General features: G+C 37.3%; 1 protein-coding gene across 4 annotated transcripts in view; it reads left to right on the top strand.

Moving 5' to 3' along the window:
* SLC13A1 (solute carrier family 13 member 1) overlaps positions 1–23945 on the top strand; it is a 216986-nt gene that overhangs the window by 168427 nt on the left and 24614 nt on the right. For all 4 annotated transcript variants that reach the window (XM_082472351.1, XM_082472350.1, XM_082472353.1 and 1 more), the window contains one exon: positions 17979–18130. In XM_082472351.1, the coding sequence (XP_082328477.1) occupies positions 17979–18130 (152 nt within the window). The remainder of the gene's footprint in view (positions 1–17978; positions 18131–23945) is intronic.

Below are 23945 nucleotides of genomic sequence, written 5' to 3'. Positions count from 1 at the left end.
TGAGAGGGGATGATTTAAAACAAATTTCAAAGAAGAGAAAAAAAATGAAAGGCATAGATTTTTTAGTAATTTGCACCATTTTGCCATGTTTTTACACATCTGAATCACCAACGTGTTGATTTGATATACTTACATATTGCAAAATGATCTCCACCATAGCTTTATTTAACACCTCCATCACATTACATAATTACCATTCCTTTATTGCAGTGTTAACATTTAAGATCTACTCTCTTAGCAACTTCCAGCTATGTATATAGTATTAATTATAATACTCATGCTGTACATTAGATCCCCAGAACTTATTCATCCTAAAACTAGCAGCTTGCACCGTTCGACCATCATCTCCCCATTTCCCCCACCCCCAGCCCCAGGTAACCACCACCCTACTCTCTGTTTTATGAGTTTGGCTTTTATGGATTCCACATATAAATGATACCATGCAGTATTTGTCTTTCTCTGTCTGACTTATTTCACTTAGCATAATGCTATTATAATAAGAGCCATTCTAACAGGTGTGAGATGATAACTCATTATACTTTTGACCTGCATTTCCCTGATGATTAGTGGTGTTGAGCACCTTTTCATGTACCTGTTGACCATTTGGATGTCTTCTTTGTGAAAATGTCTGTTCAGTTCCTCTGCCCATTTTTCAATTGGCTTGTCTGGGGATTTTTGTTTGGTTGGTTGGTTGGATGTTTTTGCTAGTGAGTTGTATGAGTTCTTTATATACTTTATCAGTCCTAAAATTATTGTTAATAGAACTGCAAAGTTTTGGTAAAGATGATAACGATGATAATTTGATGATAATTTTCCCATTGCTGCTGCTGCAGCAGCTGATGGTGATGATTATATGCTGGTTTTGAAGCTGATGGATATTCAGCGGTTCCTCAGATTCCAGGAACTGATTAAGGAGCACTCCTATCTAAGAGTCATATTCCTAAGCTGCATACTTAAAAAAGAGATGTCTTCCATGACTCACCAAGTTCCCTTTTCACTATAGGCAATGGCCCGCCCATTAGCAGAACTCCCTACTCATGCCCAGAATAAAAATGGTGGGTAGGTACTTAGCCCATAAATTCTATATTACTCCAAAAGTAGCTGAAATATGTTTAGAGAAGAAAAGGAACAAGAAGAAAGGAAGACCCCAAAATGACACTGACATACATGAGGGAATAGATTTGTCAGGTTCCAGTGGAGCAATTGGGAGACCAATCATCACTCATATTATTTCCATAAGAAATGAATTCCAGGTTTCCAAAAATCTATTTTTACATACCAAGAGAAGAATCAAGTTGCTATATTTTTTCCTTCTTTCAAGCACTAGTATTAATCAAAGAGATACCCCAGATTTTTTACACTAGCTCAATTTCTAAACCTCCAGACATCTTTGAACGAAAGGAATTGAAAAATCAGTACACTTTTAATGAAAGGCCTAAAATAATTGTTTTCCATTCATCTTATATAATTTCTTGTTCCCCAAAGGGAAAAGTTCAAAGGAAAATTTCCTTGAACAAATTGAATTTTGCTTTTAATTACGTGTTGTTTAGTTTGGGGGTGAAATTCTTATTATTCAAAATCAAATTCTGTAAGAGGGCACTCTTTAATATTCTCCAAAAATTCTAAGAACCATATAACAGTAATTAGCATGGGTCATAATGTCAGGGACTAGGGGCATTAGTTCTGCCGAGTAAGGAGATATCAGTTCTAGAGTATCTGGTCCCTAGATCAAATGTGGAAAAGGAATTTTAGATTAGATCAAGTAGGTGCTACAAACAAAAGTTCTTCTTGATTACTCTTGCCTTCTCTTAGACCACGTGAAATTCGGCAGCAAAGCCAATTGTTAATGCCTCTCAGACCTCACTTGAGACAACTCACGGGTCTCCTTTACTCATCCTGCCAAACCCTGAGGTTTATAGAGAGGTGAGCAGAGAGAGAGGGAGAATGATTGAGAGAGAGAGAGCCTATTACACACCCTTTAGGAATCACAGCAGCATCAAAAAGACAAGAGATAACAAGTGTTGTTGAAGGTGTCGAGAAAAGGGAGCCCCCTGTTCATTGCTGGTGGGAATGTAAACTGGTGCAACCACTATGGAAAGCAGTATGAAGGTTCCTCAAAATATTAAAAATGGAACCACCATAGGACCCAGCAATCCCACTACAGGGTATATATTCAAAGGAAATCTGCACTCCTATGTTCATTGCAGTAGCCAAGATATGGAAAAAAACCTAAGTGAATGAATGGATCAAGAAGATGTGGTATGTATATACCATGGAATATTACTTAGCCATGGCAAAAAAGGAAATTCTGCCATTTGCAATGACATGGATGAAACTTGAGTGCACTATGCTAAGTAAAATAAGCCAGACAGAGAAGGACAAATACTGCATGGCTTCATTTATATATGGAAATCTTTCTTTTTTTTTTTTAAAGTAAAACTCATAGAAACAAAGAGTAGAAAAATGGTTGCCAGGGGCTGGGGCAGGGTGGTGGGTAGGTAAATAGGGAGAGGTTGGTAATAGAGTATAAGCATTTGGCTATAAGATAAATAAAGTCAGAGGACCTAATGTAAAACATGGGGACTAGAGTTGATAATACTGTTGTATGGTTGGGATTGGCTAGGGGACTGATACTTGAATGCCTCACCAAAAAAAAGAAAAAAAGAAGAAAAAAAAAAGGAAAGAAAGAAAGAAAGAAAGAAAGAAAGAAAGAAAGAAAGAAAGAAAGAAAGAAAGAAAGAAAGAAAGAGAAAGAAAGGAAGGAAAGAAAGAAAGAAAAAGAAAGAAAGAAAGAAAGAAAGAAAGAAAGAAAGAAAGAAAGAAAGAAAGAAAGAAAGAAAGAAAGAAAGAAAGAAAGAAAGAAGAAAGAAAGAAAGAAAGAAAAAGAAAGAAAGAAAGAGAAAAAGAAAGGTGAGGTGATGGATGTGTTGATGGGCTGGATGGGGTTAATCTTTTCATAATGTATATGTGGATCAGATCACTATGATGTACACTTTAAATATCTTACAATTTATTTGTTAATTATACCTCAATAAAGTTGAAAAAGATCATGGGATATTTAAAGTGTACATCGTGGTGATTTGATGAAGTATTCATGGTGAAATGGTTTCCCCCATCTGGTTGATTGGCACATTGATCACCTCACATATTTATCTTTTTTTCTTTTCTTTTCTTTTCTTTTTTATTTTTTGGTGAGAACATTTGAGTTCTACTCTCTTGGCAAATTTCAGTTGTCAAGTGCAGTGTTGTCAACTCTAGTCACCATGTTTTGCGATGGCTCTTAAGTCCTTACTCATCTTATAGCTGAAAGTTTGTACCCTTTACTTGGTCTTTTTAACTTGGCAGTTTTCTGTGCCTCTGGGAATACAGGATGAAGTTGAACTTTCAAAAGAAATTGTTAACTATTCTACTCACTAATCCAATTTATGAGAACTCATTCCATTCAACTGAGAATTTGGAAGCCTCATTATCAATGGTATTAAATCAGAACAAAGGATGATATTTCTGACATATACTGGGGATCCAATATGCCCCACAAAGAGGCTTCACTAAAGTGAAGGTAAATGCCTGGGTATCAGCAAACAGGTCAAACCCGATCCACATGAAATTCTGCCAGATGTCTCTTCCGAAAGAAGAGAGAAGCGGGTGGCAACAGTTGGTGGGGTAAATTCACTTCTGAGTAAATAATTTATTTTAATATTCATTAAAAAAAGAGAGGAATCATAGCAGCAACCTGTGAACACGACCTCACTCGAGATTTTAATATTTATTGTAGTCAAAGCCCTAGCTGGGCTCCATTGGTTTACTTAGCTAGGTTTCCACAAAACATTTTGTTATTAAAGAAATGATTGACTATTGATACCTTTTCTTCCATATATCTTTCATTTTTGAATCACAAAAATGTGGTTCTTCACATTTTATATTGTTAAAATATTATCTAGCAAATAACATGAGCTCAGCCATGTTGGAAGCATCTGTACTTTCCTCTAACTGTACAATAAACCACCCATACCATAACATTTATTCTAATACTGTATTTTGTTTCCTAAAATCTTCAACAATATTTTTCTTTTCATATTCCAATGATATTTCCTAACAAAGGAATACATTTATTTTGTCCCCAAATTGTTTTTCATATATCTTGATTATGAAATATTTTAATATACATATTTAAAGAATGTAACAAAAATTTAAAAGAATAATAAGATGAATAAAATGGTATTTACCAACACCCCAGCTTAAGAAATAGAACATAACAATTTCTAGAATTCTCCATGAGCTCTTCTCTGATTCCATCTCCTTTCTTCACACCATCACATCCATCCCCTTATCAACGTAGCCACAGTCCAGAATTTCATGTTAATCATTTTCTTATTTTCTTTTCAGTATTACCACTTATATTAGTTACTTCTTCATCTCAACAAAGACCAAAAATAGCAATAGTTTTAATAAGATAGAAATAGGCTGGTATGGTGACTCCACAATCATGATGACCTTGACTCTTTCTATCCTTGCTCTGCCATCATCAGCACTTGATGGCTACCTCATGGTTCAAGATGGCTGCCTCATCTCCCTCTATCCATTCTCTGTTCCAGCTAGCAGGAAACAGAAGGGAGAAAGCAGAAGGCATATACATATACTTAGCAATTATTCTATTACTTTCCTGGATTCAGAATTATTCATATTTTCTATTTCTCCTTGAGTTTTAGTTATATTTTTCTAGGAATTTATGCATTCCATTTCAAATTTAGTAGCATGTTGTTTATAATATTCACTTATTACCTATTTAATTTATACAGTATTTTTAGTTATGTATCTTTTAATTCCTAATATTTTTACTTAGGCTTTTAAACATTTTTGGAATAATTCTTCCAAAAGTATGTCGATTTTATGTCTTATAAGTCTTGTCAAAGAACCAGCTTTTGGCTCTTTTGATCCTATTTCATGTTCTACTTTATTAGTTTCTTCTCTTTATTACTTCGTTCTGTCTATTTTATCCTTGCATTTAGTTTCTCTTCATTTACTTTTAAAAGTATACATTTGCATTACTTTTTTTGAGCTTTTCTTCTCTTCCAAAGTAAGAATTTGAGGAGACAAATTTTCTTCCATTTCTTCCACTTTAGCTGTATTCCATATTTTTTAGTTCTTTGTGTTTTCTGATTTCCATTATGCTAGAGTCTTTGATCCATGAGCTGCTTAGACATGTGTTTTAAATTTTGAAATAAATAAGTCTTCTGTAGCTACTTTTTGTTTTTTTATTTCTAACATAAATTTACTGTGGTCAGAAACTAGTCTGTATGACATCAGTTCCTCTAAACTTGTTGAGGCAGATTTGTGGACTAGCATGTGGCCAATTGTGATAAATATTTCCTTGCGCTAAAAAAGGATCGCGTATTTTCAACTTACTGGGTGCAGTATTTTCCAAGTCTATTAGATCAAGTTTGCCAGTTGTGATTTTCAAATTGTCTGTGACCTAACAATTTTTTGTCTGCTTAACCCAGCAATTAATGAAACTGTTTTGTTAAAATCTCCCTCCATGATGTGGCTATATCTATTTCTCCTGATAGTTCTGTCAATTTTGGTTTCTATATATTTTCAGATTCTGTTATTATCCCTATCACATAATAACGTTTAGAATGGTTATATGTTCCTGGTTAATTAACACTTTTACCATTTTGCAGTGTCCCTCTCAATCTATGGTAATGTTTTGGGGTCTTCGAGTTTGTCTGCTGATAATGTAATACCAATACCAGCTTTCTTTAGGTTAGTGTTTACCTGACATTACTTCTATCCTTTCACTTTCAATAGTTCTATGTCCTTATACTTTAGATGTTTCTCTTATAAAAAGCATATTGTTGGCTTTTTCATTTTTATCCAGGTTAGAAACTTTTGCCTGACAAGTTTGATCCCCTTGAACTTTCTGTGACTTTATAAATTTAGCATAATTTTTAGTGCCAGATTTCTATTTTTTCTAAATATTTATTCTTTCCATCTCTCTTTCCTGTATTCTTTTTTATTTTCTTTTTGTTCTTTATTTTTTATATCATCCTACACACACACACACACACACACACACACACACACACACACTTATACTGACGTTCTATGCTGCTATATTATTTATATATCATTTCAGTCATTTTTACCACTATAAAAAGAACGGGATTTTTTTCTAATAGCATGTATGTTTTGATTTTTTGCTCTTCACTAAGAAATTACAAAGGAAGCTTCTACATACTTAACATTTAGGATATAACATTTTGTAAAATAAATCCTGGATTCAATTGATTTTTGACATTGCTAGAAACATAGTATTTTTATGAAAAGTCCTGTCTTGCGTGCTAAATTTTGAATATCTATTTGTTATACTATTACTATATAAACGAATATCCCAATTCACAATATGCATCATAATTCTTTATTAACTACAGTGGATAAAAATCCTATTTCAAGGAGTCTTATTGATAACTTCAAATTTGTTACCAGCTCTTCTGAGTTGTTCAGGTTATTGCTAATTAGATCTTCTCCAGATCTTCATGAAGAATTCATATCACAAGTAGGAGAAGGATATCCTCTTATATTTTCTTGTATTATCTTCACTCTAGGTTTTTTGGGTTTTTTTTACATAAGTCATTTCCTGTAGAAATCATTTACAGCCGTAAGCACATTATGGGAGGGCTAGTTTAATTAAAACTAGAAAGGATAATTTGTTATCCACTTACCAAGCCCATATAAACTCAATATGCCGAGAGTGAACAAAGTGGGCAGGGCCCTATTGTCAGTCCCTCTGTGCACACGGAACTTTCCTCTCCTCTCCCTTTACCTCCATCATCCACCAATGTATGGGCCATGAAGGCACTAAAGTCAATCTGTGCAATAATTATTAGTCAAGAATCATTTATTTCTTGGGGTTTTTTTAATGTAAAAAGAGAAATATTGCATCTTCCAACAAGATAGCAGACTGAATAGGTCCATTTACCTTCACTCTATCCCAAATCTCCATTAAAACAAGAATAGACTTTTAAGTCATAAGTCACAATTATAAAATTATCAAGAGAGGAGATGACAGCAAAATCATTTTCGAAGCTGGAAAGTTAAAGAATGGGTGGAAAATGCCTCAGTTATCCCATGAAAGTGCAATTCTTAAGTCAACAGTAAATTACAAAAATAAGCAATCTCATGTCCATTCTCTAGTAGGTCTGCATCTTTATTCCTGTTCTGCCCCTAGCTTCTTCATGACCATTTTTTCTTTTTTAGATTCCATATATATGTGTTAGCATATGGTATTTGTTTTTCTCTTTCTGACTTACTTCACTCTGTATGACAGACTCTAGGTCCATCCACCTCACTACAAATAACTCAATTTCATTTCTTTTTATGGCTGAGTAATATTCCATTGTATATATGTACCACATCTTCTTTATCGAGCTGGGGGAAGGGTAAGCTGGGACAAAGTGAGAGAGTGGCATGGACTTATATATACTACCAAATGTAAAACAGCTAGTGGGAAGCAGCCCCATAGCACAGGGAGATCAGCTCGGTGCTTTGTGACCACCTAGAGGGGTGGGATAGGGAAGGTGGAGGGAGGGAGATGCAAGAGGGAAGAGATATGGGGATATATGTATATGTATAGCTGATTCACTTTGTTATAAAGCAGAAACTAACACACCATTGTAAAGCAATTATACTCCAATAAAGATGTTTAAAAAAAAAAAAAGCAATCTAATTTACCTAGCAGCAGCCCTCAAAGTTTTTTAAAATGTTGAAAAGTGAGGGTAAGTAAAAAAATTGCTTATGAAACAGTAAAATCCACAAATTTCTTCCCAACCTCTACATGGACGCAGCTGCTCCTCCTCCACCAAACAGAAGTGTAGTCTTTAGACACGGTAAAGCAGACGGGAAGGAGTTCAGGGTCAGGAACAGATTTCACAATGAAAACAGGGACACTGAGTGACAGTTAATATGTTGAATGGTGAGAACCCCACCTTCCACCCCACTGTCCCTAATAGCCAGGCCTATTCCCTCCAGGTGACAGTAGGCAAGGGACCAGGAGGTTTTGCTTTGGAGAATGCAATCAGCACAAGAGAAAAGATGAAAATATACAGCACTGGGTTTTCTCAAAAAAAGCTCCAGTCAGATACTATATGTGTGCCCACAGTCAACAACAAATCCCAAAGCACATGTACAGGACTTCCAACCAGCTTTTCACTGCCTTAAATAGGAGCAAACCACCAAAGTTCCTGGATATCTGAAGACAGCCTCAGGCATGAAAGAGAGAGACCCAAACAAACAAAAAGGAGACAGAAACTTGCAGGAAACAGAGACTGTGCAAGAAGTTGAAAACACAAGAGAAGAAACTATCATTAATATATTCAGAGAGGTGAACAAAGAAATTGCGTTCATGAAATATGAATGACATTCTATAAAAGAGGAACGAGAAGCAAAATAAAAAATATATAAATAAAATAGAAAATATATAAAATACAAAATATCAATATAATGTAAAGATATAAAACATAAGTGGAAATTTTAGTATAAAAGGAAGAAACAAGATAAGAAAATAATAGGAGTTTCAGAAAAAGAATAGAGAAGACTGAGATTACATCAAAACTCAAGAAAACTTCCATAAAAGAATATAATTTTTATGACATAAAGTCCCACAGGGTGCCAGCAAAATTGACGAAACAGATGCACATAGGGAAGGACAATGAGAGTTCAGAACATGGTGAATGAAGAGAGACCCTAAAAGTTTCCAGAAAGGGGGAAAAACAGATTCCTTAAGATAAAAAAATGAATGGCAGAAGACTTCTTTATAGCAACACTGGGAACTCCCAGGCAGTAAGGAGGAAATGGCTTCAAAATTCTGAGTAACATTGTTTCCAATCTAGAAATCAATACCCAAACTACCAATGAAGGGAGAGGTTAGACTTAAGTCTAGATAGATCTTTGCAGGTCTTAGAAGAAGAAAATGACTAGATGTAGGACAAGCAGAAAAGCCCTGGAAGAGATGTCTCTAAGACAATGGAATTGGTAGAATATTTGATGTAGATTAGGCGTCCTGTCACCTGATTGTTCGAAGGGAAGATTTAAACAACCAGGGAATATTTGGTGCTGATTTAGTGGTATCCACTTAGAAAGCTAAGCAAGTAAGCAGGGGACACACAACAGGAAAAGTAATATAAATCCCATTGCTCAGCTGTTAATAGATATCTAGACAACATTCTGAACACTGAACTCTGCTCTAAGCAGAATTATGATATAGCCATAATGGGAGAGCGATGGAGACATGAAAAGTGTAAGTGTGTTCAGTGGAGGATGCTGTGAAAGATAGCTAAATTCTCATCATCTAACATAGTGGAATTTTAACTGTAATGCCTTCAACTGAGAAATCAAGAGATGGTATCATATGAATACTGTTAAAGTAAGTGGAAATAAATGTCCAAAAAGAGCTGGAAGATTTTAAACTGGCTGTCTTTGGCAAGCAGAAAATGGTTAGCAGGAACTAATATTTTGTGCAATTTGCCTTGCATAAATATCGAAATATAAATGGAACCCCTAATGTTTTTTATACCACACTCACCCAAATGAATTATTTTGTACAGTGCAGTGGAGACCACTGGTTTAGTTCGTGGTGATTCATGTATGCATTATTAGCACCCGGGGTTGGTGCTAATCACTGGAGTCTGCAATCACTACCACCAGGTGGCAATAGTGAGTTATAGCTGGACCTGCAGGAGTTCTGTTCAGAAATGTCCCTTGAGCAGCACCCGCTTATCTTAGGATTTTGAATTTGGTCATGTCCTGGACAAAATGTTTTCAGTCACTTGAAAGAAGTTGTGAGACATACAAGGTCTTAGATGTCATACATTTGTGGGAAATACGAATGTATGATGACAATTGGGATTGAATAAAAACACGCTAAGCAATATGAAATGTAATTAAATGTAAAGTTTTAGATGTAGGTTAAAAAACTCAAATAAATAAAAAGTGTTCTGGAAGGCAAGATGACACAAGGGAAATTATTGAGAGGGAACTCAGATACACAGAAATCTGCTCCAATTCTGCTGTGACCATTATGTCACACTGAGATTTTGCTCTTCTGAAAATTTAGGTCTTTGTACCAGATTATCTCTAAATACCTATCTGTTCTAATAGTCTATGATTCTTTTGTATATTAAAAAACTTTTTTATGATTGTGGAAGATACAAAAAGTATCAAGAAGGTAGCAGGTACTCTCATATCTTGACATATTTCATTTCAGTCTTATTTCTAGGCACATATGTGTATGTAGATATATTTTTTATTTTTTAAAAAATAACATCATTCTATACATTTAATTTCACATAAGTCTCTCATCATGAAACATAAAACAAGCACTTTCCCATTCACAGTATAGTCACGGCAGTGTCCTTTGGTCATCAGCACAAGAGGTTTTCTCTGGCCACTTCATCCCTGACTGTCTCCAGCCTCACCCCTCTAGACACTTTGCTTCTCCCTTCTTTACTTTGGATTTTTTTTGTCTCTCCCGAACTCCTAGGAGAAAATAGAACCCCCCCCCCCAATTCTTCCTCCACTCATGGAAAAATCATAGTAATGATTAGTCTGATAATCTGCAAACATGTGCTCTTAGGGTCTGAATCTTACTTTCTACCCTGAGTGACTTATTCCAACACCCTCTTAGATTAGGGTCAAACACTTGGTCTCAGGTTGAAACTACTGTCTTGAGCAGAAGATTAATTTGCTAAGGACTCCCCCCACTCCTTTTTATAGTTTCTGTACCAATCATTGGCTTAATTAGTGGCTCATCTCAGACTTAAGAGCTGTATTTTCCTGCCCATTGCCCTCTACTACTATCCCTCTGGTCCTCAACTTTTACCCCTTACTGCAGTATCATCTCTTCAAACTAGTCCAGCCCAGCAATCACATGCCCTAAGTAAAAATAACAGTAGAGCTGACTGCATGGGATTCATGTTTACTGGCTAGATAACACAAGTGGTGCACCCCATGCCACCTCCCAAAGACCTCCACTTAACCCTTGATGTGTTTTATGATATATTGCCATTACCATTTACTGCAGGACTTGAATTTAACTTGAATTTGTAATGCTTTTCTAAATTGTCCACGATATTTGCAGAAACATCACCTTTTGTGCTGTAGCATTCATGTATGTTTTAAAGTCTTTATATAGGAAAAAAGTACGAGAAGTCCATAAGGCCTAAAGCATGCAAATATGTCAATATTTTTCTATTTTTTTAATTTTATATCTGCCAGTGCAGTTTTATCATTATTTTATATATATGACTGCATATATACATATATGAAGTCCAATTTTTTATGAAATCCAATTTTTTCTTTGTATTTTTGAAAGTTTTAATGTGATGATGAGAAATTACATGCACATTACATCTTTAAGTTTCCATTTCTTATTATCAATTTAATAATATCCAAATTATATATCACTTTCTGATTTGTTTGAAGTCTTTCCTTTAATAAAAGAGCTAATAGTTAAGCCCTAAATTTCATTTGTCATTTTGTATCACTCATAAGAATTTTTAAACTTATTTTACTTTTATTTACATATCCTGTATTTTTCAAATTTTCAATGGAAAGTTTTATCATGTGGAAAATACAAATCATTCCCATGTAAGAAATATAAGGCAAAAGGAGACATTTGTAAATTAATTTATTTGGGGTGAAGGGTAGATACCTTTGGGGGCTAACCTTTAAGTTAATTAGAAAGTAAAAGGCAAATTACAATCCAATGTCCTGACCCTGCCATGCTAAATGCCATTCCCACATCCATGATGGCTTTTAGTGAGCAGACATTTTTTCCTATCATGGTTTCTCAAAAGGATCTTTCAGTGCCAATGTCACACACAGCATGCTTATATGTATGAAATGGGGAAATTCTTCTGTTTGCATATTTCTTAAATACATCCAGTTATTTTTTTTAAAAGGCTCAGTGTGCAAGACAGGTCTGAAATAGGCAAGAATTGGAGACCTATCAAGAGGTGATTACAGTAACTCAAATCAGAGATAATGATGACTTAGACCAAACGTGATAGTGGAGATGGAAAAAACCCAACAAACTCCAGATGTATTTAAGAAGATACAATTGACAGGATTTGGTGGGATGAGGAAAAGAATGATTTCAAGGAGGATGAGAAATATTGTGTAGTGGCTGAGGGTATGAGCCCTCCATGGTCTCAAAATTCAAGTCTACCATTTCCAGGCTCTATAACCTCGGGAAGCCATTTAACCTCTCTATGCTTCATGTCTTCACGTGTAAAGTGGGATACTAGCAGTACTACCCTCACTGTGTTGTAAGAAAAATGTGAATTAAATCATTTATTTGATTTTAACTTGAAGCAGTGTTTTTGCATACTAGGCACACTCTAAGTGTTTGTAATTGTGGTGATGGTATTGCTATTATCTTATACAGATGATCCTGAAGAAGAACAGGGTTTGAGGAAGGAAATAATGAGTTTGGTTTTGAACATTTGGGGATTGGAGTTTTATTTAAGACATTCAAATTATGTTGAACAGACAATTGGATTGATAGGTCTAAAAGGAGAAGTCTGGCTGAAAACAAGTTTGGTGGTCTGGTTTTCTCTTTCATGAAAACATATGAGATTTCCTAAGAAGAAATATTACTATGAGAAGAGACAAGTACTTATGACAGAGTTTCAATAAATTCCAGTTTTAAGGAAGGATCAAGGAAAATGAACTGGCAAGGGAGACAGAGGAACAGGCAGAAATGTAGAAGAAACCCAGAGGACTGAGATATCACAGAGCCCAAAGAAGAGTTCTCCAGCAGGAAGGAGTGATCAACTCTCTTAGGTGCTGCTGAGAGGTCTACAAACCTGACACTGAACAATATCTATTGGGTTTAGTAACATGGAGGTTATCAGTAATCATAGCAAGTACGTATTGGTGGATTGAAGAGACAGAAGCCAGATTGGAGAGGTTAAAGCAATGGAGTCAGTGAATGCAGACAACTCTTTTGAGTAGTTTGGCTGTGAAAATGGATGTGCTGTGGGCAGTAGTTTCATTCAGAGGGGGGTTAAAAGGCCTTCTGTTCTTCTTTTGGAAAGATGACTTGAAAATGATTAAACTTTGGTGGGAAAATTCTAGTGAAGTCTATTGTATAAGGTTTCTGAGAAGGCCTGAGAGATTGGGGTTCAGAAACAAGTTGGAGGAGATTTACTCTGTATGTAGAATACGGAAGGAAGGGCAGATGCAAGAATGTTTCTACCTTTGACAGTGAGACTTCTACCAGCTTCTATTTTCTGTGTGGAATAGGAGGCAGAGCTACCCGTGAAGAGTGAGAGGAGGGAGCATTATGAGGGAGGTGTAACGAGAAGTGGGAAGGTTTTAAGTTTTCTTGTGGAGACAGGTAGAATCATTTGGTGAGAGAAACACAGCAGGGTAGAGGTGCAGCAGTAACAAAGCAGTTGAAGGTTGTGACCATGAATGTTGGGAGCCTATTCTCCTCTACTGTGTGTAATTTTCTTTTATAAATTTATTTATTTTATTTATTTATTTTTGGCTGTGTGGGGTCTTCGTTGCTGCACGCAGGCTTTCTCTAGTTTCGGCGAGCGGGGTCCACTCTTCGTTGTGGTGCGCAGGTTTCTCATGCGGTGGTTTCTCTTGTTGCAGAGCACGGGCTCTAGAGCGCAAGCTCAGTAGTTGTGGCCCACAGGCTTCCGTAGTTGTGGCTCACGGGCTCTAGAGCACAGGCTCAGTAGTTGTGGCGCACAGGCTTAGTTGCTCTGCGGCATGTGGGATCTTCCTGGACCAGGGCTCGAACCTGTGTCCCCTGCATTGGCAGGCAGATTCTTAACCACTGCGCCACCAGGGAAGCCCTACTCTGTGTAATTTTCACCAACAGAACTTGGCTGCTCAGGGGCAGACGTGACACAGAGAAAGTAAATTGTTGGGTTCATCCAAAGTTAAAATTTTGCTAAAGAACTATCATTCTAAAGAGAGACAAGAGGGCTTACCTGGTGGCGCAGTGGTTGAGAATCTGCCTGCCAATGCAGGGGACACGGGTTCGTGCCCTGGTCTGGGAAGATCCCACATGCCGCGGAGCGACTGGGCCCGTGAGCCACAACTACTGAGCCTGCGCGTCTGGAGCCTGTGCTCCGCAACAAGAGAGGCCGCGATAGTGAGAGGCCCGCGCACCACGATGAAGAGTGGCCCCCGGTTGCCGCAACTAGAGAAAGCCCTCGCACAGAAACGAAGACCCAACACAGCCATAAATAAATAAATAAATAAAAATTAAAAAAAAAAAAAGAGAGAGAGACAAGAGAGTTTAGGGTTTTGTTGAGAAAGTTACTGATGGTGGTGATGGCTTCACGGGTGTATAATTATCCTCAAACTCATCAAGTTGTATATATTAAATACGTACAACATTTTACATGTCAATCATATCTCAATAAAGTGGCTTTAAAAATAAATGCCTTTGACCACCCAGAGGGGTGGGATAGGGAGGGTGGGAGGGAGGGAGACGCAAGAGGGAAGAGCTATGGGGATATATGTATATGTATAACTGATTCACCTTGTTATAAAGCAGAAACTAACACACCATTGTAAAGCAATTATACCCCAATAAAGGTGTTAAAAAAAGTGCCTTAAAAAAGAAAGTTATTGAATTGGTTTACCAGGGAATCTAAGCAGGATAAGAAAGGAAATGTAGAAAGGAGAGGACCAAACTATTGGGAATAATAACTAGATGCTTTAGTGACCAAGACTTGTCAATAGAGTCAAAGGACAACAGGGACAGAAGTAATTCAACAGCGAAGTTGGGAAAGAAGCTGTGGTAAACTGCAGAATTCTTGGTTAATGGGGTGGTAAAACGAGGCTCTTTCTATCCCTGAAGAACTATCATATCAAGCACATACCATAAGTATTCCTGTGTTTTACTTACACAGGATTTGCAAAGCAAGTGACCAAAAATCAGTTTTAGACTCTTAAATTTAGTGTTGAAAATGAGAAGGTTGAGAGGCAGTCTACCTTTGGAGAAAGTTAGAATATCTTCCTAAACTCCAACTTGTATGATCAATTTTTTGGCAGGGGAGCCTTCCATTTACCTCAAGACAGTGCAATAGATATTGAGAAATCACCACTTGGAAAACTTGAGACTCTGTTTCCTACAGATCAGTGGACTAGTATTTGACATACTCTTGAAACATTTAAAAGTGAAAGTCACTGCTGAGTCTCCTTATCTAATGGAGAGTCAGCTGCACTTTCACTGCCAATGGAGCAGAGGTGCCTGTTTCCCATGAGCCACATGTATGAGAGGAGTGGTATTTGGGGTCATTTTATTTATTTATTTATTTTTATGGCTGTGTTGGGTCTTCGTTTCTGTGCGAGGGCTTTCTCTAGTTGCGGCAACCGGGGGCCACTCTTCATCGTGGTGCGCGGGCCTCTCACTATCGCGGCCTCTCTTGTTGCGGAGCACAAGCTCCAGACGCGCAGGCTCGGTAGTTGTGGTTCACGGGCCCAGTCGCTCCGCGGCATGTGGGATCTTCCCAGACCAGGGCTCGAACCTGTGTCTCCTGCATTGGCAGGCAGATTCTCAACCACTGCGCCACCTGGGAAGCCCTGGGGTCATTTTAAAAGCAACTTTCCCCAAGACAGCTTCTTGACAGGGCAAGGCGACCTCTGCATCAAGAGATAGGGTGACCATCACATGCAGAAACCACAGGGTGTCATAAGTGGAAGAGGTGCCTTACTCCACAGAAGGAGCAGCAACCTGATGTTCTCATTTGGGCGACAGGAATCTCTAAAAGCACTATGACGCATAAATCCATAATACCGCCCACCAGATGAGGCCATCTGGAACATCCATCCAACATAAAGAGTAATCTGTATATCTTCTTTGGAGAAATGTCTATTTAGGTCTTCCGCCCATTTTTGGATTGGGTTTTATTTTTTTTGGTATTGAGCTGCATGAGCTGCTTGTATATTTTGGAGGTTAATCCTTTGTCAGTTGCTTCGTTTGCAAATATTTTCTTCCATTCTGAGCGTTGTCTTTTCGTCTTGTTTATGGTTTCCTTTGCTATGCAAATGGACATATATACAGTACCAAATGTAAAATAGCTAGCTAGTGGGAAGCAACCGCATAGCACAGGGAGATAGCACAGGGAGATCAGCTCGGTGCTTTGTGTCCCCCTAGAGGGGTGGGATAGGGAGGGTGGGAGGAGACGCAAGAGGGAGAGGATATGGGGACATATGTGTACGTATAGCTGATTCACTTTGCTATACAGCAGAAACTAACATGCCATTGTAAAGCAATTATACTCCAATAAAGATATTTAAAAATAAAACATAAAGAGTACTAACATCGTATCTTATCCTCTCCTAATCCTTACTGCTCCTCTCCCGATACTGTCCATCCCTTGCCACTCCAAATATGGAGGATTTAGAAACTAGAACTAGCAAATGGTGGGAGAAATTGGAGCTAGAAGAGAGAGAACAATACAAACCCACAAACCTACTTCCAACTATGGGCTTTTCAGCAAGCCTGATCTAGGGGACAAGCAAAAGTTTAACTTTACTAAAGTTTGGACTTTTGCTAGTAGATAGAGGACTCTTTATTTCAGCTACTGAAATGAGGTTGCTTTTTTTTTTTAAACTAAACATGACTGAAAGACTCTTTATTAAATGAAGTGACCAAAAATGTTATAGATTCTACCCCAGATTTCACCCCAGGGATAGCAAGAATCAGACCAACAGAGTGTGTTAAATGGGTCATAGGTGAGAGAAGGAATGAAGTTGCTTTTGTATTGCACTTTAGGGAGTTCTATTCTTAAACAGAAACATTAGAAATAGTGATTTTTTTTTCAGATGGAGCCATTTGAGGATGTGCTATTGTCCAGGAACTAGAGGAGAGGGTGACAGGAAGAGCAGAGTTGAAGGTCTCTGGAAATGAGATTTAAAAAATGTGTAAAGCCGGGATATTTAAGGAGTTACTCATGAAGATGGTATAGTTATCCAGATGCTGACAGGATTTGCAGGATGAGGAATGTTGTGTGCCAGATGGGCATGTCATCTTAAGTGATGGCAGTGGGTGATTGGGAGATCAGAACATCCTGTTCAAAAGAATAGGCAGAGAAAGAGCCAAATTATATGAGCCTTAAAGAAAAATCGATTTATTTTCATGTCAGTAGAGGATTAATGTCCTGGAAGAGGGTGGGGAACAAGGACACTGACTCTCTCTCAACAGTGAAGTATAAGGGGTTGAAAAGTTCCATTTCAGAAGTAGTGGTATCCTCTGGGGAGGATCAGTGAAAGTGCCAAAATAAAGAAACGCTCCAAAAAGAGGTTTCGGAATTCACTGACCATGTACCACCAGTTCAGAGGGAAAACCCTGGAAAGATTTGGGAGTGTTTGGTGAGAAGGGAAGAAAGGAAGTAAGAGTTGGCTCAGGAATAAGAAAGAAGGATGAATGAATGAAACTGTGTAAAGTATTTCAGTGGTTATGTATTTTTATTGTTAACATTTCTATTGATGGAAAGATAAATGTTGCATTATTGGGCTGCCGTAACAAAATACCATAGACTGGGTGACTTAAAAAGCAGGAATTTTATTTCTCGCAGTTCTAGAACCTGAAAATCCAAGATCAAGGTACCAGCAGGATTAGTGTCTGATGAGAGCTCTCTCCTTAGGTTGCAGATGGCTGCTTTCTCTCTGTGATCTCACATGGCAGAGAGAGAGAGAGATCAAGCTCTCTGGTGCCTCCTCTTACAAGAGCACTAATCCCATCATGCAAGGCCCGGACCATCATGACCTCATCTAACCCTGTTACCTCCCAGAGTCTCCATCTCCAAATACCATCCGACTGGGGGTTAGGGCTTCAACATATGAAATTTGCGGTGGGGTGGACACAAACATTCAGCCCATAACAAATGCTATTACTGTTTGTTATGACCACAAATAGAGCTGTTCTCATAGTACATTTTATTGTTGAACAGAATTCAGGCACAGGAAACAAATATCGAACAAAGAAGGACCACATGATGTGTAAACTTATGTGCTTGTGCATTGCTTACTCTTCTACCATTGGTGGATTGACAACGATCACTGGTACCTCCACCAACTTGATCTTCGCTGAGCATTTCAATACGTAAGTAAAATTGTTGGACTGGTGATTTAATAAATGGACAGCACACACATTATAAGAATTATTCTTACCTATTTCAGAGAATCCAAAGACAGAGATGCTATATTGAGTTAACTCTCCTTTGTTCCCCATCAGGACTTCTATATGTCTAGAAACATGCCCTTCTACTCGTTCCCATAGAGTTAAATATGTAGGACATAGTGAATTAACAGGTGTTTGCAGATTGCAAGGTCACCTTAAAAGAAACAACTCCTGGATGACCATGCTTACCAAACACAGAAGACACTTTTCATTATAAATAATATTGCAAATGGTAGTTACCTAAAGAGAAAGGGGATTGTTTACATGGGACAACTTATGTAGGGTTTTGCAACTGACATTTGAACTTAAATGATGAGCAGGAAACAGAATTGCTCATTACAGAAAATTTGGTGTTGAGATTGAAAAAGATTTGAAGGATTGTGCAATTACCAAAAATAGCAGTAATAAAGTATTCTAAGGACAGATGTATGAATCTGCATATAAGTTAATGCTGTGATGTTACGCCAGTGCAGAAAATGGGGAACCTTGGATACAGTCAGAGCACTTGAGTTAAAAATTCCACAATTTTCAGTCACTTACTTTGTGAATTTGAACAATAAAAAGTAAATAACTCTTCCAAGACTTAATTTTTTCATACCTAAAATAGTCACAGTTCATATGATTATTGGGAGAATTAAATGAAGTAGACTATGTAAAAATACTTGGTAACATGTAAGAACTATTGAAGCAATAGTCTGAAAGTCCACGCTTTTTTGTGAGAGCTCAATCTGATCCTGCACTCAAGGTATATTTTCAAGGACTAATAGGACAGATAATTGTCAGAGTGCCTGGAAGGTGGGCAGTGTTGAGGATGCCCTGGAACATGATTTAGGTCCTTTTCACAGAAAAATTTAGGAAAACCACACTCTAGGAAACAGATTCACAAACTCTGTGAACTTTCTGAAATTATTTGCAAGATGTTCCAAGAAATCCAAGATTCAAAAAATGTCACCCTCCGTTCTGGAAAGAATGAGAACTTATGTACAAAAAAGAACACTAACAGAACAGTTTAGGGAATTTATAACACAGACCTCCATGTGCGCTTATTGCTTCTATTAGTACACAACCATCATGTGTACTCCAACGGCCTACTTAGAAAGGAACCTTAGAAAGACATTTGGTTTATAAGTGGGAGACTTCTGAAATTCCTAGTGCAGAGAGGATTTATCCCATATATCTCCTAATTCAAGATAGGAAATGTACTTGATCCCTTTCTGAAAGCTAGACTTCTGTCCTTTCACACGAATCCCCCAAAGAAAGAGATTCCACGTTTCAGTCCTCTCTGCAAATCTCTTTTTCTAAAATTTAGACCAATTTTTTATTTTTTATCTTTGCTGGTGTTAGAGAACTGCTGGTTTCCACCATTCCCATGAAATTACTTGGTATTGTCAAAATGACCATATTGAGTTTGCCCTTGGTCTTTGTGTTCTTGCCCGATGTATCGACAAAATTTTCTTTTATTTAACTGTTCCTTTGACTCTATGAATGCATTCATCCATTTGCAATGACAGATTGAGAGCATTGTAGCACTTTGAGCAAAATGTTTCAGTAACTATTTTCCCCAATTGTCTAATCTTCTAATTCTCCTAATCATGGGAATTTGGCCAAAATGTTCTTTAAATTTAGAAAATACTTAAAATGTACTTTGAAATTTAGTGATTTCTTTTCTTCAAGTTTTCTTTAACATTAAGAGTTATGAAAACTGGAAAAAGAATCCCTTCTTGATAGAAAATATTAAAATAGAAGGGGGAAAACAACCTTATGTAACAAAATATAATTGACACTATTAAACAAACTACATATTTAATAAATGTTTTCTTAAATAGTGACCCTAAAAAATACAACAGCAACCCAAAGCAACAATGGAATGAAATGCCTTCAGTTTCACTGGAAAAAGTTTCAGAAACTTAAAACTGCAGAAAATAAAAAAGATTTATTTTCTATGTTCAGATGTTTGGAGCCAGAGAGAAATCGCCCTTTATTTCCAAAACAACTACAATAATCTCACCTTTTCTCTTGACACTGCTTGCCATCTTTTTGAGCAATACCAACGATCATTTTGTACAAATTCACTTTGGGTCTTGCCAAGTTCCAAAGGGTACATAAGCATGAGAGTCAATGGTTTCCTGCCTTTGACATTTAGAAAAAGGTGCTATCTTACAAATAAACTATGGGAGGAAGAGACTGGATAACACATTTAAAAGCCTTATCTATCTATCTGTCTATCTATCTATTTACTTATACATAAAATATATTTATATATTATACATGTGATGTCTTTTGTTCTCTTTTTTACACAAAGGAAATAAGAACAATGAATTCTGAGAAAGCTAAATTTTATTCTGTGCAAATAAAAAACAGATCTTCACTTATTCACTCAGTCAATCAACAAACATTTTGTTGAGGACTGACAATGTGCAAGGCATGGTTTTGAATTCTTTCGGAAAATGCAAAAAATAAAACTTACTGGAAAGAAGATTCTATCTCATTGTCTAGACAAAACATACATATATGGAAACCATGAAAAAATTTTAAACATAATAACATTTGCTTTTTGACATATAGGGAAGAAGGTAAAGTGACATGTATTGAGCCCTTGCCAGATGAATTACATATATTATAGTGCACACGAATCCTATATATCCTTGCTGTGGAAGTGGTATACAGTGGTAATTAAAGGTATAGGCTCTGAGATTAAAATGTCTGTGTTCAAATACCAGCTCTTGGACAAATTACTTAATGTCTTTAAGCCTGTTATTTTGCCAGAAAAAAAAATGAAGATAATAATAAGATCTCTCTCTCTCTCAGAGAGTTGTTTTGAGTTTTACATAAAATAAATAGCACTTAGAACAGTGCCTAACACAAAGCATGTGCTCCATTAATGTTGGCTATTATTAGTAGAGTTGAGAAAGTTGAAGTTCAGCTTAGCAGTTTGAAGACCAAACCAAGATCAGTCAGACCCCAAAGTCTGTCTCCCTAAAACATTACCTTCCTAGAGACAGCTGAACGTGCATCCTTAAAGAGAACTCTAGCTTTGTGCAGCACCCCTTGATCAGTAGAGAAGATTTGTCTGTGTAACCCGACCCAATCTTAAAAGAGGTAAACACCATGTTTATGGAGAAAATGAATGCAAATAATCCATAAAATCAAAGCACAAAAATCGTGTAATCAGTTTTTCAGGGAGGCAGTGGAATAGTCTGTGCGTGCACAGTTGAGAATAGCAGTGTGCACACTGGCGTTCTAAGAGTCTGGGGACGGGAGACCAGTTAGGAGTTTATTACCAATGTATTGACAAATGATGAGAGGCAGAAGTAGATCAGTTGTGAAGTGATGGGGGGATTTAGACTTAGGGCACTGTACAGTCAGAAGGTAGTGAGTAACTAGGTGTGAGGATGTAAGGGTCAGGAGGGGTTAAGGCAACTCTGGGAAATTTTGACAATATGGCTGTATAGATAGTGATGTCATGAACTTCTAGAGAAGTCATGGCAGGTTCATTAGAGAAATAAATAAATTTTATTTTGAGTATATTGAAGTGGCCTGCTCAGAATCTATCCACAAGGAGATTTTCAGCAGGCATTTGCAAACACATTGTTCAAATTAGTTATAAATTTGGAACTCTCTATATATAAACACAGATATTAAAATCTTGACTATAGAAATGGTCATATAGGGAGAAAAAAAGTTCAGAGAATTGAGACCTGGATAGATTCATAGGAAATATTAACAAGAAGATGAGAAAAGTTAATCAAGGTAGGTGAAGAACCAGGAGCACATGGGATTTTGAAAGACAGAGGAGACCATTTTCCAAAGGGAGGATGAGTCAGAAGCATGCAATGTTGTGCAAGGGTCAAGTAGGGTGATGGCTGAGAAGAGGCTTTTGGTTCTCATCAGGGTCCTCCAAGAGGGCAGGTGCAGTGGAACAGTGGGGTTTGGGGCAGAACTCGGACTGAAGAGAGTTAAGGAGTGAGGACATTGTGGGAGGGCAAGGCAGCTAGTTTAAATGATTGTTTCAAGTTTGACAAAGAAAAGGAAAAAAGAACAAGCATGGTATAACCAGAGGTAGAGCGTTCCTTTAGAACAAGGGTAGTGTCAGTCTGGTTTTACACTCAGGGGAAGGAGACAGTGAAAACAGAGCTATGTGAAGTTTGGGGGAAAAAGAGCGAGCGAGAGAGGGAGAGAGAATATATTGATTGGCCAAGAGTCAGGTAGAAGTGGAATGGAATAGAAACAAGAGGAGAAATGTCAGTCTTGGGAAAGAAGTATGTGTCCTGCTGAGTGATAATGAAAAGGGACAAGTGAAGACAGAGATCTCTCAAATCACGTGTATACATGCCCTCATTTCACAGATGAGGAAACCGAGGCTCCAAGAGTTTAAATCATGATCACTAGTCAGTGGAGGCACTTGGCCTGAGTCCCAGTGCCCTTTTCACTCTGCAGCCTCATTGCCTCTCTGACCATCTGTGAGGGGGCCATGTTGGCAAAAGTCTTTAAAAAGCAAGTTTGCTGACAGTGACAAGTAAAGACTGCATGGGTATTTGCATTCATGCGTTGCATTTTCTTTTTATAAAATATAAACCTGCACACATAACAAGTATTATTTGAAAGAGCTGCAAAGCTGGGAATGTGGCTAGTTTGACTGAACCACTCCCTTACTGTCATAAGCTGATGTATAGCTTAGAAAGTGATTTTCAGAACAATACTAAGAAGACTAAGCCAATTCTCTAACTCAGCCATAAGGTTATGAAATTTCTTGTGTTCTTAATCTTTGAATCTAGTACCTGTGACACCTGAATTCTGACTGCCTTGTGATTAATTCACCATTAGTTATGACTAATCCTTGGAATAGGGCATTCTGGAAATAGTCTTTGTTTCCTCTTCTCATTAGGGAAATCCTGCTTGCTCAATGCTCTCTACCTGACCCTTCTGCTCCACTGATAGACCCTTCTAGTCATCACCCAATCTCCTCCTTTCCTAACACTATTGTTAATAAATCTCACCCTGTAAGTAACCCATTTCTTTCTACCCTGGTTCTTGAAAGACCCGCCAATTCTGCCAATTTCTTTCTCTCCTTGGGTGGATGCTGTATCACTTGAAACTCTGTTCAGTTACTCCAGAACTTCCATTCCCATCTCCTCTTATCATAAACTATACTCACATTTCTATAAATTTGTCTTATCCACACAAGTTGTCTTATGCACAACTACCACCCCTGATTGCAAACTTCTAAAGGCTTCATGAATTATTGTCTTCTTCATCTTTTAGCCCACAAGGGGCACAGGTAGGTGATCAATAAACGTTGGTTGCGATGAACTGTACCAAGACATAAATGAAGTGCTGACTGTTCCTGGGAATCATCTAAGTAACTGAATAATCTTTTGATATTAAAATAAAGCTATTAAGGGAAATATTATTAGGGACAATTACTGCTTTCATAACAGAGGAGTTTTGATGCATCAATATCACTTAACAAATGCAACAGCTATTAATAACATAAAAGGCAAATCTATCAGATTAAGAATGGAAGATATCACAAGTAAAATTTTGCAGTTTGCTGATTATCAAAGTATATTATTCAGCTTGTAGGTGTCAGCAGTGAAATATGTGGGTATACAAAACAGCTTGGAAGGAAGCTGAATTATCAATGATTAGCACAGTCACTGTTATTAATTATATGTTAAATAATAACTATTATAGCTTCACAAACCTAGAAATGGTAAAAGAAATGTGTTTATAGGCA

The sequence above is a fragment of the Balaenoptera physalus genome (assembly GCF_965194825.1).
Source record: "Balaenoptera physalus genome assembly, chromosome: 8".
NCBI lineage: Eukaryota > Metazoa > Chordata > Mammalia > Artiodactyla > Balaenopteridae > Balaenoptera > Balaenoptera physalus.
This window is presented reverse-complemented; position numbering and strand designations above follow the sequence as displayed.